We start from the raw sequence: 17,905 nt of genomic DNA, 5'->3' as shown, positions 1-17,905 counted from the left end.
TGAAACAGGAAAGGGCCTTCCCCAAACTGTTGCCACAAAGTTAGAAGCACAGAATCGTCATTATATGCTGTGGCATTAAGATTTCCCTTCACTGGAACTAAGGGGCCTAGTCCGAACCATGAAAACAACCCCAGACCATTATTCCTCCCCCGCCAAACTTTACAGTTGGCACTATGTATTGGGGCAGGTAGCGTTCTCCTGGCATCTGCCAAACCCAGATTCGTCCATCGGGCTGCCATATGGTGAAGCGTAATTAATCACTCCAGAGAACAAGATTCCACTGCTCCGAGTCCAGCCGCTTGGCATTGCGCATAGTGATCTTAGGCTTGTGTGTGGCTGCTCGGCCATGGAAACCCATTTCATGAAGCCCCCGAGAAGCAGTTCTTGTGCTGAAGTTGAGTTCCAGAGGCAGTTTGTAACTCGATAGTGAGTGTTACAACCGAGGACAGGCGATTTTTACGCGCTGCACGCTTCAGCACCCTTTCTGTGAGCTTCTGTGGCCTAAGCCATTGTTGCTCCTAGACGTTTCCACTTCACAATAACAGCACTTACAGTTGACCCGGGCAGCTCCAGCAGGGACGAAAATTTGATGAACTGTCTTGTTAGAAAGTTGGCATCCTGTGACGGTGCCACGTTGAAAGTCACTGAGCTCGTCAGTAAAGGCCATTTTTACAGCTAATGTTTGTCTATGGAGATTGCATGGCTGTGTGCTCGATTTTATACACCTGTCAGCAACGGGTGTGGCTAAAATAGCCAAATCCACTAATTTGAAGGGGTGCCCACATACTTCTGTAGAGGATGTCCTGCTGCGGCAACAGGAAATGGGAATTCAAGTGGAAATTACAAACTTCAGAAGCCTTGAATACACTACACGTTTGCATTTCCTGTTGTGCAGCAAAATTCTCAGCAACAAAAGGGTGATCAAACTACTTAGCCAGCTACCCCTCTGTTTCACCTCTGAACTGCCTCTACTCTAGCCTTCCTCCGGGTGCCGACTATCTCAAGCCATTAACTACCTGCCATGCTCGGTCCTTCTGTAGCTCAGTTGGTAGAGCATGGCGCTTGTAACGCCAGGGTAGTGGGTTCGATCCCCGGGACCACCCATACGTAGAATGTATGCACACATGACTGTAAGTCGCTTTGGATAAAAGCGTCTGCTAAATGGCATATATTATTGTTATTATATTATCGGTCATGAACTATCTGTTTTGGTTTTTATAAATTGTATATTAAAAAAAAAAGGTTGTTGCTTAAAGCTCTTTGAGTTTGTAATAAAAAATGCTATAATAATAGATTATTATTATTATTATTATTATCATATGGTGTATGTTATATGTATTTGTCTTTACCTATAGATCATAGATCTGCAGGCATCTCCACCATTCAGCTTCTAATACTTCTAATGGGAGATAGGAAATATATCTTACTATCTATTCTAATGGGAGGAGGAAATATATCTTACCATCCTTGTATGCCTCCACCAGGTCGTGTATCTGTTGGTTGTTCCTCGAGGCCAAGACTTCAATCAGGCACTTCTCATCTGTTCCTGCCCCCTTAGAAATAAAGCATTACATTAAATACAGAATGGCACAAGTTACTAACTGGACTGTGTAACAGTTGGTGTCCGATGTGGGTATTCTCAATTCTGATCATTTTCCTGTTTCTTAACTTTTTACTTCCAAAATCTCGAAGACATTATCTTACTTTGATGGCATCGTGGATCTCTTTGGCGTCATGGTAGGCCTGGGGTCTCATCAGACTGACGATCAGACGTTCAAAATGCCCCGTCAGCTCATACTTCAGGTCATCTATCAGGTCCTGGGGAACAGAGACGTCTGTTAGGAAGTTACCCTCTCACGGTGTGTGCGCACACTGAATTGTGAATTTCAAATTGACTGGACAAACTTACCTTAAAGAATTCAACACAATTAGAAAGTGTCTGTTTTGAAGGTATCCTGTCATGATTTGTGACACAACGTGCTCAGTAGAGTATAGTGAGTTCAACAACGCTTCTGTTAGCGGCAAACATGTTACTTAGCAACAATTTCAGTTGAACGATTTGAATGAATATTCCAAAATGTTACAGTGAAACATTAAACAGATCATTTTTTGTAAGGATAACTGAGGCAGTTTAGGGATAATAGTCAAACTGCAAATGACGTTGCTATTCCTACTACATGTAATGGGAAAAGCCTACAGGGTTACATTATTATAGGTATTATTAGCACAAATTAGCACAAAACAACACAAATGGAAAATGTTAGCTAATGTTAGCATAGAACAATACAAATGGGAAATGTTAGCTAACGTTAGCATATAACAACACAAATGGGAAATGTTAGCTAACGTTAGCATATAACAACACAAATGGGAAATGTTAGCTAACGTTAGCATAGAACAACACAAATGGGAAATGTTAGCTAACGTTAGCATAGAACAACACAAATGGGAAATGTTAGCTAACGTTAGCATAGAACAATACAAATGGGAAATGTTAGCTAACGTTAGCATAGAACAATACAAATGGGAAATGTTAGCTAACGTTAGCATATAACAACACAAATGGGAAATGTTAGCTAACGTTAGCATAGAACAATACAAATGGGAAATGTTAGCTAACGTTAGCATATAACAACACAAATGGGAAATGTTAGCTAACGTTAGCATTGAACAACACAAATGGGAAATGTTAGCTAACGTTAGCTAATGTTCACAAACTGATGCATGCACCTCTGGAATTTAACTAAGAATGTATTGTACCTGCTAATAAATGGCACACTGAATTGTGCAATTTGTGGTATAGCTACATTTTACACCGTGGTTTTAGCTGGTACTGATCCAGTATTTACCTGGTATTAACTATAGATCATAGAGTGGGTCAAAGTAACAATGGGTACTTTCTGATATATAGTGATGTTTATGTACATTAATCCCCCCCCCAAAAAAATAAAAAATAAAAAATTATTTCAATGAAATCCAGGTCCAGCTCTGGAAAGGTACAGAAACGTGATGATAGATGTGATGTTAGATGTTATGATGTGATGTTCCTGTACCTTCCCATAGCTAGACTTGTACGCCTGTACAATCTCCTGTCTCTGAGCATTGCTTCGGCCAGTGACCAGATCCAAGATGGCCTCCTTGTCGCTGCCTGCAGAGCACAGAGGAAGATCATCAGTAACATCATTAGTAACATTTGACTTTAGAACCTTGTCAGCCAGGGCTGTCCAATCCTGTTGCTGGAGAGCTACACTACTGAAATAGACTGATTCTAATCTATTCCAATGAGCTACCCTCCTCTAGATTTTTGCTCCAACGCCCGTTGTAACTAAACTGATTCTTATCAACCAGCTAATTACCAGAATCAGGTGTGCTAGATTAGGGTTAGAGTGAAAACCTACAGGAGGGTAACTCTCCAGGAACAGGGTTGGAGTGAAAACCTACAGGAGGGTCTCTCTCCAGGAACAGGGTTGGAGTTAAAAGCTACAGGATGGTAGCTCTCCAGGAACAGGGTTGGAGTTAAAACCTACAGGACAGTATCTCTCCATGAACAGGGTTGGAGTTAAAACCTACAGTATGGTACCTCTCCAGGAACAGGGTTGGAGTGAAAACCTACAGGACGGTATCTCTCCAGGAACAGGGTTGGAGTTAACCTACAGGAGGGTTTCTCTCCAGGAACAGGGTTGTAGTTAAAACCTACAGGAGGGTAGTTATCCAGGAACAGGGTTGGAGTTAACCTATAGGATAGGTATCTCTCCAGGAACAGGGTTGGAGTTAACCTATAGGATGGTATCTCTCCAGGAACAGGGTTGGAGTTAACCTATAGGATGGTATCTCTCCAGGAACAGGGTTGGAGTTAACCTATAGGATGGTATCTCCAGGAGCAGGGTTGGAGTTAACCTATAGGATGGTATCTCTCCAGGAACAGGGTTGGAGTTAACCTATAGGATGGTATCTCTCCAGGAACAGGGTTGGAGTTAACCTATAGGATGGTATCTCTCCAGGAACAGGGTTGGAGTTAACCTATAGGATGGTATCTCTCCAGGAACAGGGTTGGAGTTAACCTATAGGATGGTATCTCTCCAGGAACAGGGTTGGAGTTAACCTATAGGATGGTATCTCTCCAGGAACAGGGTTGGAGTTAACCTATAGGATGGTATCTCCAGGAACAGGGTTGGAGTTAACCTATAGGATGGTATCTCTCCAGGAACAGGGTTGGAGTGATAACCTATAGGATGGTATCTCTCCAGGAACAGGGTTGGAGTTAACCTATAGGATGGTATCTCTCCAGGAACAGGGTTGGAGTTAACCTATAGGATGGTATCTCTCCAGGAACAGGGTTGGAGTTAACCTATAGGATGGTATCTCTCCAGGAACAGGGTTAAATCAGCCCTGTTCTAAACAGCCGTGAATACTGGTGTTGGAGTTGTAAACTGAAACAAAGTGCAGTGCAGTGTTCTGTTTGGTTTAACCAGGCTAGTGGCCCCTGCCCTAAAGTGGATACTGAGTGTAGCTACATTGTTACTCACCAATGCCTTTCATGGCATTGTAGAGAGTCTCAGCATCTGCACTGGCATCAAAGTCTGGAGCATCGGTTACTGTGCCTCGGAACCCCTAGAAAAATATTCAGGATATTTTATTCACTTAATCAGGTCAGTTGTTAAAGAACATAACAATGAGTTTCAGAGCAAAGGTTGATTGAGTCAACTGGAAGCTTGGTATGACTAGTTCGGCACAGAAGAATGAATGAGGGGCCAGGATTTGCTCTGGGCCTGTCCCAGGTTTAATTAAAGTCACAGGGAAGTGAGGGGTTATGGGTGTGTTTGTGGGCTGTGTTGGAGTATATGATGGCCTTTGAGGGGCTGTGTGGGTGAACAGGGAGCAGGAAGGGGCTGTGTGGGTGTACAGGGAGCAGAAAGTGGCTGTGTGGGTGAACAGGGAGCAGGAAGGGGCTGTGTGGGTGTACAGGGAGCAGGAAGGGGCTGTGTGGGTGTACAGGGAGCAGGAAGGGGCTGTGTGGGTGAACAGGGAGCAGGAAGTGGCTGTGTGGGTGAACAGGGAGCAGGAAGGGGCTGTGTGGGTGTACAGGGAGCAGGAAGGGGCTGTGTGGGTAAACAGGGAGCAGGAAGGGGCTGTGTGGGTGAACAGGGAGCAGGAAGGGGCTGTGTGGGTGAACAGGGAGCAGGAAGTGGCTGTGTGGGTGAACAGGGAGCAGGAAGGGGCTGTGTGGGTGAACAGGGAGCAGGAAGTGGCTGTGTGGGTGAACAGGGAGCAGGAAGGGGCTGTGTGGGTGAACAGGGAGCAGGAAGGGGCTGTGTGGGTGTACAGGGAGCAGGAAGGGGCTGTGTGGGTGAACAGGAGCAGGAAGGGGCTGTGTGGGTGAACAGGGAGCAGGAAGGGGCTGTGTGGGTGTACAGGGAGCAGGAAGGGGCTGTGTGGGTGAACAGGGAGCAGGAAGGGGCTGTGTGGGTGAACAGGGAGCAGGAAGGGGCTGTGTGGGTGTACAGGGAGCAGGAAGGGGCTGTGTGGGTGTACAGGGAGCAGGAAGTGGCTGTGTGGGTGTACAGAGAGCAGGAAGGGGCTGTGTGGGTGAACAGGGAGCAGGAAGGGGCTGTGTGGGTGAACAGGGAGCAGGAAGGGGCTGTGTGGGTGTACAGGGAGCAGGAAGGGGCTGTGTGGGTGAACAGGGAGCAGGAAGGGGCTGTGTGGGTGAACAGGGAGCAGGAAGGGGCTGTGTGGGTGTACAGGGAGCAGGAAGGGGCTGTGTGGGTGAACAGGGAGCAGGAAGGGGCTGTGTGGGTGAACAGGGAGCAGGAAGGGGCTGTGTGGGTGAACAGGGAGCAGGAAGGGGCTGTGTGGGTGTACAGGGAGCAGGAAGTGGCTGTGTGGGTGTACAGAGAGCAGGAAGGGGCTGTGTGGGTGAACAGGGAGCAGGAAGGGGCTGTGTGGGTGAACAGGGAGCAGGAAGGGGCTGTGTGGGTGTACAGGGAGCAGGAAGGGGCTGTGTGGGTGTACAGGGAGCAGGAAGTGGCTGTGTGGGTGAACAGGGAGCAGGAAGGGGCTGTGGCTGCAGTCTCTGTGGCCGAGCCTGCCCTGAGCAGAGGGTTGACAGGCAGACAGACAGCTGACACCAGTCTGCCCCCTGCCTACAGCTGCCCCCTCCAGAACAGCAGCGTGTGTGCAGGGAGGAACGGGGAGTCAGGTTACACACACAGAGGCCTGCTCACTCTGCAGGGGTCTGACACGGCTTCAGAGAAGCTGACTTCAAATCAACATGGTAACAATAAAACACAATAGTCACCAGGGCTGCAATTCAATCAAATATTCAGTGCGGAAAATACCGGAGTTCATATGACGTGAAAATACACGTTGAAGATCACGTGGTAAACAAGAACCAAATAAACAGCTCAGAGACTACAGATCTGTCTTGAAGAATTCCTAGCCTATATCTGATGTGTATTTCTTATCCTGTATGTGACAAACAGATCCATTCAGCTGTTGTTTCTGTGGAGATTCTTTCTGCTGCATTGAGGCACACAGCCAATGTCTCCTACCCAGAAATCCAGCCAGATAGCCATGGAGGCCACTGCCCATGCTCAGATGTGCCCCTACTACAGCTCTACCTTAGAGACCATCACTCCCCAGGACAGCTGGGAGGTCCCACCCACATAGCGACAGGACCAAACCAACGGGCCTATAGCAACGGTCTTTTCAGCAAACTGTTCAAGCAGCAAATAAGCACAGTATGTTCAGATGATACCAGTGAAATACTAGAGCTATTTGTTTTGATGATAAAACTAAACTACAGCAGTGATTGGCTGCTCGCAACTTCCATCCAGACACTGCACTATCCTTGGCACCAGTCTGTCTGTGCTATGTGGCTAACTTGTCGTTTGTCCTGCTACTCTTGCTACTCATGGTTTTGATATTAAATAGTCTAGTGTAACAGCATAGCTTTAGTCTGTCCCCTCGCCCCTACCCGGGCTCGAACCAGGGACGCTCTGCGCACACCAACAACTGACACCCACAAAGCATCGTTACCCATCGCTCCACAAAAGCCGCGGCTTCAAGTCTCAGGGCGAGTGACGTCACCGATTGAACCACTATTAGCGCGCACCACCGCTAACTAGCTAGCCATTTCACATCGGTTACACTAGCAGGGCCATCTTTGGACATGGTTTTGATATTAAATAGTCTAGCAGGGCCATCTTTGGACATGGTTTTGGGCCATCCTTGCAAATCTCCTCTTGTTGACTGGACTTTCAGAGCTTACGTGAGCGGAACCTGTGTGTCCGAGGCTTGGCATTAGATAAAGGAGTAGGCCTACCGTATGCCTTCCGGAGCTCTCTGTGTGTCTGTCAATAGTATGTCCAGGTTGCCAGAGGGAAGAGACTCCTTATACTGCTGCCATTACAATAAACAGACTGGCTGATGACTGCTCATCTGACCCCTCCTCTGTCCTTACCTCATTATCATACAGTCATTATGGAATAGGATACGTTTCTCCTTATAGATCTACTGTAGCTACACATAGCACTGAGAGAATGGCAGACACGGGATTATGATTTTGACTTACCATTTCCATATTTGGTCTTTTAAGGATATGCAGGAAACAATCAACCTGCAAGACAAGATATATACGAAGCAGAAATGAGAACAGAGAAACGTGTTGACATTCTGTTTAAGATGGTATCAATATCAACCAATCAAATGTATTTATGGAGCCCTTTTTACAACTCGCAGTTGTCACAAAGAGCTTTTTACAGAAACCAAGGGGTGGCCAGTCCTCTTCTGGCTGTGCCATCTTATCGATCCTGACTGTCAATGTTTACATGATATGATTGTGATCCACATGTGTGGCCGGATGAACAAAGAGATGCTATATGTCATTGAATGGTGGTGGTCAGGTTTCAGCACAACACCATCCACAGAACCTGCACTAGAGAAGACTGCATTGAAAGATCAAAACACTGTTTCATAATAAAAGTCACTAGTAGACTTGCGATAGGATTATACAGGGAGAAGACACAACGGGGGCCCACCCACATGCTGACGCGTTCAGGGTAAATGTAGGGTGGTTGGCTTATGGCCTAGTGGTTATAAAGCAGAGCCACGTTTTCTGCAGGAAACATGTTGGCTGCCTCTCTCCTGCACTTCAGTAAGACTACAGGGTTCCCTTTCAGAGTGGTCGTTAGCTTTAGCATCTGGTGAGGTGGAGAAAGAGACACAGAACATCTAATAATCAAACATCTACTTTTACAAAGGTACGGTTGGGTTAAACTTGTTCTGACACTCTTGTTGAACTGTTTTGAAGCATCTCAACTTTGAACCAAAGCCCCACACGGTCTATGATGATGGATTCTACAGTAGATGGAAAAACTGTGTAGCTTAAGAATTTGTGTATCAGTAAAGGGAATGCTGTTGGACTTTCCAAATGAGATGAAAAGTCATTCAGATTCTCATAAAGATATAGCGCAGGAGAAGCACTCAGTGAGGACAAGCTAGCACGCAGTATTGCAGTCAATTGTAGGATTTCTGAGAGTTTCTCCATTAGTGAGGATATGAGATAAACAATCTAAGAAAGGTATCTTAGTTTGTTTAAGATAAGCCCACAGCAGTGTTCAGTCTCCTAAAATAGTTTGATCCACAATCCCTATAGCCACAGAATGTCCACGACCACACCCCATCTCTCAGGCTCCCACCCCAAACAAATTATACACCTTCATATTCATAAAGCTTAAAACTTTAGAAAATAATGTATTTATTTTATTCTGTCTAAAAACACATAACTTAGAATTTGACTATTTACACAATGGACATCAATGTCAATAGACATGACTCATGTCTATGCTCAATCCATTGCTTTACATTTACAACATCCTTATCTCTATGTTGTTCTTTATACTTCTTGGTTTGTAAAATGGGACAGTATGTCTGTTTATTACTCTCATTTCACAAACTTGCTATAATAGGCTTGGGCTAGGCTAATCATAGCCTAAACAAACCGTTATAGCTCCGTTATTGTCTTTAAATGACTTGCGACAACATTATCTTTGCCTATATTGTTGAGCATTTGACACTATAGGAAACTCGTTACAATGCAAAATGCAAACTCACCTCTTTTACAGAACTAATTTGATCCAAATCAACCCACGGCGCAGTGTTGACCTCCTCTCTCCTGCGTTTTGCCCGGTGTTGAAACAGCCAGCTGTCTTATTCACTGTCCTCGAGCTGACGTAATAACTGCGGCGCTCACCGGCAGTGCGTCAAAAAAGAGTTTCCCTTTCAAACAGCGAGCCCTTCCACACTGAATAAAAATGGTGTTTACGGTAAATTAACAAAGATGTGAACAACTCATTTACTTGTGCTGTTTGGTCTTTCTGGACGCTCCAAATACCCACTAAGCATGGACCTTCTTTAGGACTTATTTCTGGTCCTGTCAGGTCAAAGAGGGATGTAATTGCAGCCAGCAATTCAGGGTGTTCCTGCATGTGGGAATTCTGGCACGTGCTGGAAACCCTCTTTATACTTCTATTGGTCCATTTCTAAGCTAGGACAGGAGGGAGGTGGGGCCAGTCCACTACAGGAGGTGGCTTTAATGCACAATAACGTTCACAGTAGAAGGGGTGGGGGTGACAATGGTAGCTAGTAAGCCATACACCGGTAGATAGTGTCCTTCCACCCAGCCTGTCGGGCACTGTTTTCCTGCAGTTCTGTTAATGACTACGAGGTCAGGTGTTCGGCAGGCAGGAGCGAAGGACACTGCCAGCTGGTCCGGTACACAGCAGGCGGAATCGACACTGTGTACTAGCTAGCTAACTAGCAGGCGACTGGTAGACAGTGTCCTTCGTCCCCGCCTGTTGGGCACTGTTTTCTCCGGGAACACAGCAGGCGGGAGGCAGAGGCAACACTATGTGCTAGCTAACTAGCAAGCTAGCACATGGTGTAACTAGCAAGCTAGCACATGGTGTAACTAGCAAGCCAGCACATGGTGTAACTAGCAAGCCAGCACATGGTGTAACTAGCAAGCTAGCACATGGCGTAACTAGCAAGCTAACTAGTTAGCTAACACACGGTGCCTGCTGTGCTAGCGGTAGGTAGGTGGGGGTGACCGGTAGACAGTGTCCTTTGCCCCCGCCTTTCGGGCACTGTTTTCCAGCAGTTCTGTTAATGCAGGTGTTCAGCAGGTAGGAGCGAAGGACACTGTCTACCGGTGTCACTCCCACTAGCTAGCAAGGAGGACTCTGGGAGGCGGGGGCGCGAGAAAACTCAGATAATACTTTTATTTCCCTTTTGACCCACATTCAAATGTGTAATGTTCATCCAGGGACCATCCAGGGACCATCCAGGGACCAATGGGATGCTCTAAACGCCCTGAATTGCGGGTTGCATTTGCACACTATTGTCCGGTTGGGTGTAGTGGATATTTAAAATGACCCATAATGAGGAGAGACAATGTCAATCACCTATGAGGATATTTACTTTATTAAAAACGTATTGATACGGGGAGCGGCTCCCACCACCCACAAAGTGAATAGAGAGGAACCCCACTGGGTAGAGTGGGCCTCTGGGTAATATACCATCTCAGGATAGGTGCGACATCATTTACCTTTAACCAGGAAAGTCAGTTATTTACAATGATGGCCTCACCCAGCCAAACCCGGACGACGCTGCGCTGCCCTATGGGACTCTCCCAATTGTGGTCCATTGTGATACAGCCTGGATTTGAACCAGGGACTGTAGTGGCTCCTCTTGCACTGAGATGAAGTGCAACACTCGGGAGCCCCTAACCCCACACATCCTTTGACAGCACTTTGCCTCCAGTACTAAGAACTTGTTGTTTTGTTCAGTACTAAGAACTTAGAAGGACATTTGATGTTACTTAGTCTCCACCTTGATTAAAAAAAGGGAACTAAGGGACAATCTGTGGTTGAGAGAATGCCGAGACTGTGCAAAAGCTGTCAAGACAAAGGGAAGCTATTTGAAGAAACTCAAATATAAACTATATTTTGATTTGTTTAACACTTTTCCATATGTGTTGTTTCATCGTTTTGAAGTCTTCACTATTATTCTACAATTTAGAAAATAGTAAATATAAAGAAAAAACCTTGAATGAGTAGGAACTTTTGACCGGTAGTGTATGTGGATGAGCAAAGTCAGAGCAGCATAGACTAAGATACAGTAGAATACAATAGAATACAGCGTATACACATGAGATGAGTAATGCAAGATATGTAAACATTATTAAAGTGACTAGTGTTCCATTTATTAAAGAGGCCAGTGATTTCAAGTCTATGTTAATAGGCAGCAAACAGCCTCTAATTTGCTAGTGATGGCTATAAAACATTATTAATCACTGAGAACGTACTTTGTGTGCAGTTGAAATATCCATAGAACGAATGACCAAAAAAACAAGTATTTTCAACATTTGTAAATTATGTTTTTTCAACTTTCATTCAGAACCCGAAAATGAAACTGATTTCAACGTCCAGAAAATATGTATTTTCAATGTCCGGAAAATACCTATTTTCAACTTTAATTCAAAACTAAAATGAACCTGATTTAAATTATGTGTATTATGTTACGTCTACCTCTGAGTCCAGGTTGCATGCAGAGGAGCCACCTCCACCAGAGTGAATGTTGCAATCATGTTAGGTTATGCTGAGGAGCCCGTATTGAAACATTGAAACAACATGCAGGGCCTTCTGTACAAGCATATTCAGATCTACTATTCTGCTGTTATAACAGTTTGAACCTTAGTGAGAGAGAGAGAGAGAGAGAGAGAGAGAGAGAGAGAGAGAGAGAGAGAGAGAGAGAGAGGTATGACTGGTGTGTGTGTGTGAGCTGTGAGGCCTACCGGTTTGTGACTTTGCCAGAGCTGAGCATTCTGTGTGAGAGATTGTGACAGTGCTATTTCTGTCTCTGCTGGCTGTGGTGGGAGCCATTCTGGTCAGAGGGTAATGTAAAGCTATACTGGAGAGAGGGAGAGTGGGAGAGAGAAAGAGGGAGAGAGGGAGAGGGGAGAGGGAGAGGGGGGGAAAGAGAACGAGGGAGAGAGCAAGAGGGAAAAAGGGGGAGAGAGGGGAGAGAGAGGGAGAGGAGGAGAGCGAGAGTGACAGAGAGGGGGAGGGGCAGAGAGATCAGAACTTGGGAGAATAGGAGAGGGGGAGTGAGAGAGAAAAGCGAGAGTGAGGGAGAGAGAACGGGAAAGGGGTAGAGTGTGAGAGAAAAAGATAGACGGGAGAGAGATAGAGGGGAAGGAAAGAGACAAGGGGAGAGAGAGTGAGTGAGAGAGAGAGAAAGAGAGTGAGGGGAGAGAGAGAGAGAGAGAGAGAGAGAGAGAGAGAGAGAGAGAGAGAGAGAGAGAGAGAGAGAGAGAGAGAGAGAGAGAGAGAGAACGGGAAGAGAGATCAGAGTGTGTGTAATTACTGTTCTCATTACCCAGAAGTAAAATCTTGTGTAATTTGGTCAGCTGCATAATTAGGCGGCAGGGTGGTTAGACCGTTGGACTAGTAACCGGAAGGTTGCAAGTTCAAATCTTAGTTAAAATCTTAGTGGTTGAACAAGTGTTTCAAAGGCACGTGAACACAATCATGTCAGACTTCCCAGTTTCCCATTTCCCACAAGAACACATGAAGCCACCCTAAACACAGCCTTTGTCCAATCCTCACACATCCAAATAACCATGAAAACCCCAAAACAGAACTAATGCTGTTATCCCTCTTGGATTTCACTGACATGTTTTGTGATATTTGCGGGATAAAATGCTAGATTTTTGTGCCGCAATACTGACATTTTGCATGGCAATTTGCAATGATTTTGTCCAAATTTGTTGAGAAAATGCGCTGACGAGGGAAAAAGTTTGTTGACGTGTGGTTGATTGGTTGATTGAACCACATTATGCGGTAAATGTAAAAGATGATTGGTTGATTGAACCACATTATGCCGTAAATGTACGATGATTGGTTGAAATTGCAAGCCCTCTTTTTTATTTTTATTTTTTTACTGCGGTGATGGTTGATTTTGCCAAAAATGTTGCTATCGCAGTTGTCTCATGCATCCCATTCAGACCCGGCAGATTCTTCGTCTACACGCATCATCTGCCCACGGGAGATTAGAGTGTGTGGGACAGTGGGAATCAGAAAGAGAGAGAAATAGAGATATTGACACCCCTCATAGCTGGATCATGACTGTATTTACATCACTGCCAGCAATACTGGCCACTACTTCTCCCCTGTTAGCTTCCCAGAAGACACCTGGCTTTCCTGGTTATGCACCTCACAGCACAAACAGGGTAGACAGAATTTGGAGATGAAAATGTTCCCAACCCCCGCCAAAGTATGATGGCATTTTGAGACTTTTTATAAGATTAGTTAATCAGCCACTGTATGCAGTAACTGTAATACCTTTCAATCACATCCCAGGGAAAGATGAGAATGTTTTTCTCTGCTTTTCCCTGAGCAGAATGTGAAACTATGTCCTGGATTACTGTCATGGTTAAACAACAAATAAAGTAGCTATCTACTACAGACGCCCAAGGCTATTTTCTCCTCTTATAGTTAGCCAGATTACACAGCAATGTGATCCCTGAGATGTTATATATGCAAGATGGAGCCGACAGACACGGTTACCCTATTCCTAACTCCTAGCAAACTTTGCAGAATTTGTACTTTTTTTGTGTGTGTGTTATTTCTTACCTTATTTGCTCAAAACGTTTCTAGTATTATTTACTACAGCCGAAAATACATTTTTGGACATTAGATCGGCGGTCAATCACCGGAAATCCAACCAGGAATTCTACTTCCCTGACCTGGATTCAAAAGAGACGAGCTCAGGGCGAGGATCACCTTTTAGAGAGACATAAGGGGCTGTAAATATACTCTCTGTGAAAACAAAAGTGGAAGGGTATGTAATGATTAACAATTCATGGTGTGAATGTCTCACCATCAAATGCCGACCACATTACATCCCAAGATAATTTTCTTTGGTTATTGTCACTGCTGTGTATATTCACCCCCAAGCCGACACTGCAACCCCTCTCAAAGAACTACAGTGGACTTCGCACAAACTGGAAACTGCATATCCTGAGGCTGTATTTATTGTAGCTTTGGACTTTAATAAATGAAATCTGAGGAAAACGCTCCCGAAATTCTACCAACACATCTCGTGTTACACGCAAATAGAACATGCTTGACCTATTGTTACTCTACATTCTGAGACATCTACGAGTACCCTCCCCCTCCCTCCCTTCAGCAAATCAGATCACGCCTCGATTCTGCTCCTCCCCACCTATAAGCAGAAACTTAAACTAGAAACACTCGTGATAAGGACTGTTCAAAGATGGTCTGAACAATCAGAATCTATTCTTCAAGACTAATCTGATCACCCGGACTGGGAAAAGTTCCGGGTCACATTTGGGAATAACATTAGTATAGATGTATACACTGACTCTGTGACTGAGTTCATCAGGAAGTGCGTAGAAGATTTTATTTATTTATTTATTTCACCTTTATTTAACCAGGTAGGCTAGTTGAGAACAAGTTCTCATTTGCAACTGCGACCTGGCCAATATAAAGCATAGCAGTGTGAACAGACAACACAGAGTTACACATGGAATAAACAATTAACAAGTCAATAACACAGTAGAAAAAAATGGGCAGTCTATATACAATGTGTGCAAAAGGCATGAGGAGGTAGGCGAATAATACAATATTGCAGATTAACACTGGAGTGATAAGTGATCAGATGGTCATGTACAGGTAGAGATATTGGTGTGCAAAAGAGCAGAAAAATAAATAAAATAATAAATTTAATAAATAATAGTATAAAAACAGTATGGGAATGAGGTAGGTGAAAATGGGTGGGCTATTTTCCTATAGACTATGTACAGCTGCAGCGATCGGTTAGCTGCTCGGATAGCTGATGTTTGAAGTTGGTGAGGGAGATAAAAGTCTCCAACTTCAGCGATTTTTGCAGTTCGTTCCAGTCACAGGCAGCAGAGTACTGGAACGAAAGGCGGCCAAATGATGTGTTGGCTTTAGGGATGATCAGTGAGATACACCTGCTGGAGCGCGTGCTACGGATGGGTGTTGCCATCGTGACCAGTGAACTGAGATAAGGCGGAGCTTTACCTAGCATGGACTTGTAGATGACCTGGAGCCAGTGGATCTGGCGACGAATATGTAGTGAGGGCCAGCCGACTAGAGCATACAAGTCGCAGTGGTGGGTGGTATAAGGTGCTTTAGTGACAAAACGGATGGCACTGTGATAGACTGCATCCAGTTTGCTGAGTAGAGTGTTGGAAGCCATTTTGTAGATGACATCGCCGAAGTCGAGGATCGGTAGGATAGTCAGTTTTACTAGAGTAAGCTTGGCAGCGTGAGTGAAGGAGGCTTTGTTGCGGAATAGAAAGCCGACTCTTGATTTGATTTTCGATTGGAGATGTTTGATGTGGGTCTGGAAGGAGAGTTTACAGAGAGTTTGCAGTCTAGCCAGACACCTAGGTGTCCTACTGGAATGATTAGGATTTATCCAAACCAGAAACAGTGAATAGCTGGCAACATTCACACAAAACCGAAAGCGCAAACCACCACATTTAACGAGGGCAGGGTACTGGGAACATGGACGTGTATAAACAGACCATTCCTTAGACTCTGGAAGGTTCACTCCTACTCAGAAACCGTGGATAGAATCACCGTCGGTATGGTTACAACAGCTAGAGTAATCCTTAGAATCTGGAAGGTTCACTCCTACTCAGAAACCGTGGATAGAATCACCGTCGGTATGGTTACAGCAACTAGAGTAATCCTTAAAATCTGGAAGGTTCACTCCTACTCAGAAACCGTGGATAGAATCACCGTCGGTATGGTTACAGCAGCTAGAGTAATCCTTAGAATCTGGAAGGTTCACTCCTACTCAGAAACCGTGGATAGAATCACGGTATGGTTACAGCAGCAGAAACTTAGAATCGTGGATAGAATCACAGTCGGTATGGTTACAGCAACTAGAGTAATCCTTAGAATCTGGAAGGTTCACTCCTACTCAGAAACCGTGGATAGAATCACCGTCGGTATGGTTACAGCAGCTAGAGTAATCCTTAGAATCTGGAAGGTTCACTCCTACTCAGAAACTGTGGATAGAATCACCGTCGGTATGGTTACAGCAGCTAGAGTAATCCTTAGAATCTGGAAGGTTCACTCCTACTCAGAAACTGTGGATAGAATCACCGTCGGTATGGTTACAGCAGCTAGAGTAATCCTTAGAATCTGGAAGGTTCACTCCTACTCTGAAACCGTGGATAGAATCACCGTCGGTATGGTTACAGCAGCTAGAGTAATCCTTAGAATCTGGAAGGGCCTCTCCTACACTGAAACAGTGTAGAATCAATGTTGGCGGTGGCATCTTATGAGCAAATTCTTGCTAGGATCACTGGTAGAAATGTACGTTCTAGAAGCTGGGCGTGTATTTGTCATGTTTCTAAGACTGGGAGGTGATTACTTCTACTTGTGAACCCATTTAGTCCTGTACTGTAGCTTGTGAACCCATTTAATTCTGTTTTGAAGCTTGTGAGATGATATTTGACTCTGTGATATGTTGGAGGATATGCTTGGATGTCAGGCTCAATGTTTTAATGCACTGTTTTATTATATTTTTATTTGTTTTTTTCTGTGGAAAAAAGGAAAAGGTAAATACAACTTTAATAACAAAAAAAATGTAATAAAAATGTCAATCCCCTGTAGCAATCACTTCTGTCATCATGAAGTGCTTTGAGAGGCTAGTTAGGGATCATATCACCTCCACCTTACCCGACACCATAGACCCACTGCAATTTGCATACCGCCCCAACAGATCCACTGACGACGCAATCGCCCGTTGCACTGCACATCCATGACTGCGTGGCCTACCCCACATCTCCAACTCTATTAAATAAGTTTGCTTACAACCAAACAGCGGTGGTCCTAATTAACAACTACGACGAGACAGCCTACAGGGAGGAGGTGAAATCCCTGGTGTAGTCTTGGTGCCAGGAAAATAACCTCTATCTCAAAGTTAACAAAACCAATGCGCTGATAGTCTACTACAGTAGACAGCCGAGAGAGCACGCCTCCATCCACACCGACGGGGGCCGCAGTGGAGGAAATTCGGGTTGGCACCTAAGACCCTCACAAACTTCTACAGATACACCATTGAGAGCATTCTGTGGGGCTGTATCACCACCTGGTTCCGGCAACTGCACCGCCCACATGCACCCGATGTCACAGGAAAGTCAAGAAGATCACCAATGACCTCAGCCACCTCAGTGTTATTCACCCCACAATCATCTTGAAGGTGGAGGCAGTGCAGGTACATCAAAGCTGGGACTGAGAGACTGAAAAATAGATCTCCAGGTAATCAGACTGTTAAACAGTCACCACTAGCTGACATTTCTCGTTCTGATATTTACTAATTTCTTGCTTTTTAAAAATGTTTTGGTTAGTATATAGCTAGATATTACTGCACTGTTGGAGAAAAAAACATAAGCATTTCGCTGCACCTGCGATAACATCTGCAAACCTGTGTATGTGACCAATGAACTTTGATTTGAAATACTGCTCTCTGTTGCTTCAGAACTGCATTACATAGACTAGGTCATCAGATTCCTTGACAGATACGAGTTCCCACCCTCTCACATTTCTGTATCTCAACTTGTTCAACTTTATCTCAAAGTCACAAGACATCCCCCCCGCGGCCCCCCAAAAAAACACAAAACAAAAGCCCCACTTTTTTAATCAATAAACAAAATCCCCGTGTGACCACAGTATGTGGGTTCAACCAAGAAAAAACTAAAGAGTAGAGTTTACAGCAGAACAGAATTTGTGACATTCAGCACGGGATTTGTTCACAGTTCTCACCCTGTAGTCCTGACTGT

The 17,905-nt window shown here is 44.8% G+C and overlaps 1 protein-coding gene across 2 annotated transcripts in view; it reads right to left on the bottom strand.

Moving 5' to 3' along the window:
* The window catches only part of LOC124010775 (annexin A6-like), a 48,824-nt gene extending 39,425 nt beyond the window's left edge, over positions 1-9,399 (bottom strand). For both annotated transcript variants that reach the window (XM_046323431.1, XM_046323432.1), the window contains exons 1-6: positions 9,115-9,399; positions 7,574-7,618; positions 4,527-4,611; positions 3,054-3,148; positions 1,705-1,818; positions 1,463-1,553 (exon numbers count right to left, since the gene is read on the bottom strand). In XM_046323431.1, coding sequence (XP_046179387.1) covers positions 1,463-1,553; positions 1,705-1,818; positions 3,054-3,148; positions 4,527-4,611; positions 7,574-7,582 — 394 coding nt within the window. In that variant the 5' untranslated portion in view covers positions 7,583-7,618; positions 9,115-9,399. The remainder of the gene's footprint in view (positions 1-1,462; positions 1,554-1,704; positions 1,819-3,053; positions 3,149-4,526; positions 4,612-7,573; positions 7,619-9,114) is intronic.
* Between the last annotated feature and the right edge of the window lie 8,506 nt (positions 9,400-17,905).

Source organism: Oncorhynchus gorbuscha, linkage group LG23 (genome assembly GCF_021184085.1).
Source record: "Oncorhynchus gorbuscha isolate QuinsamMale2020 ecotype Even-year linkage group LG23, OgorEven_v1.0, whole genome shotgun sequence".
In the NCBI taxonomy this organism is placed as follows: domain Eukaryota; kingdom Metazoa; phylum Chordata; class Actinopteri; order Salmoniformes; family Salmonidae; genus Oncorhynchus; species Oncorhynchus gorbuscha.
The sequence above is the reverse complement of the archived record's forward strand: the minus strand, read 5'-3'. Positions and strand labels throughout refer to the sequence as shown.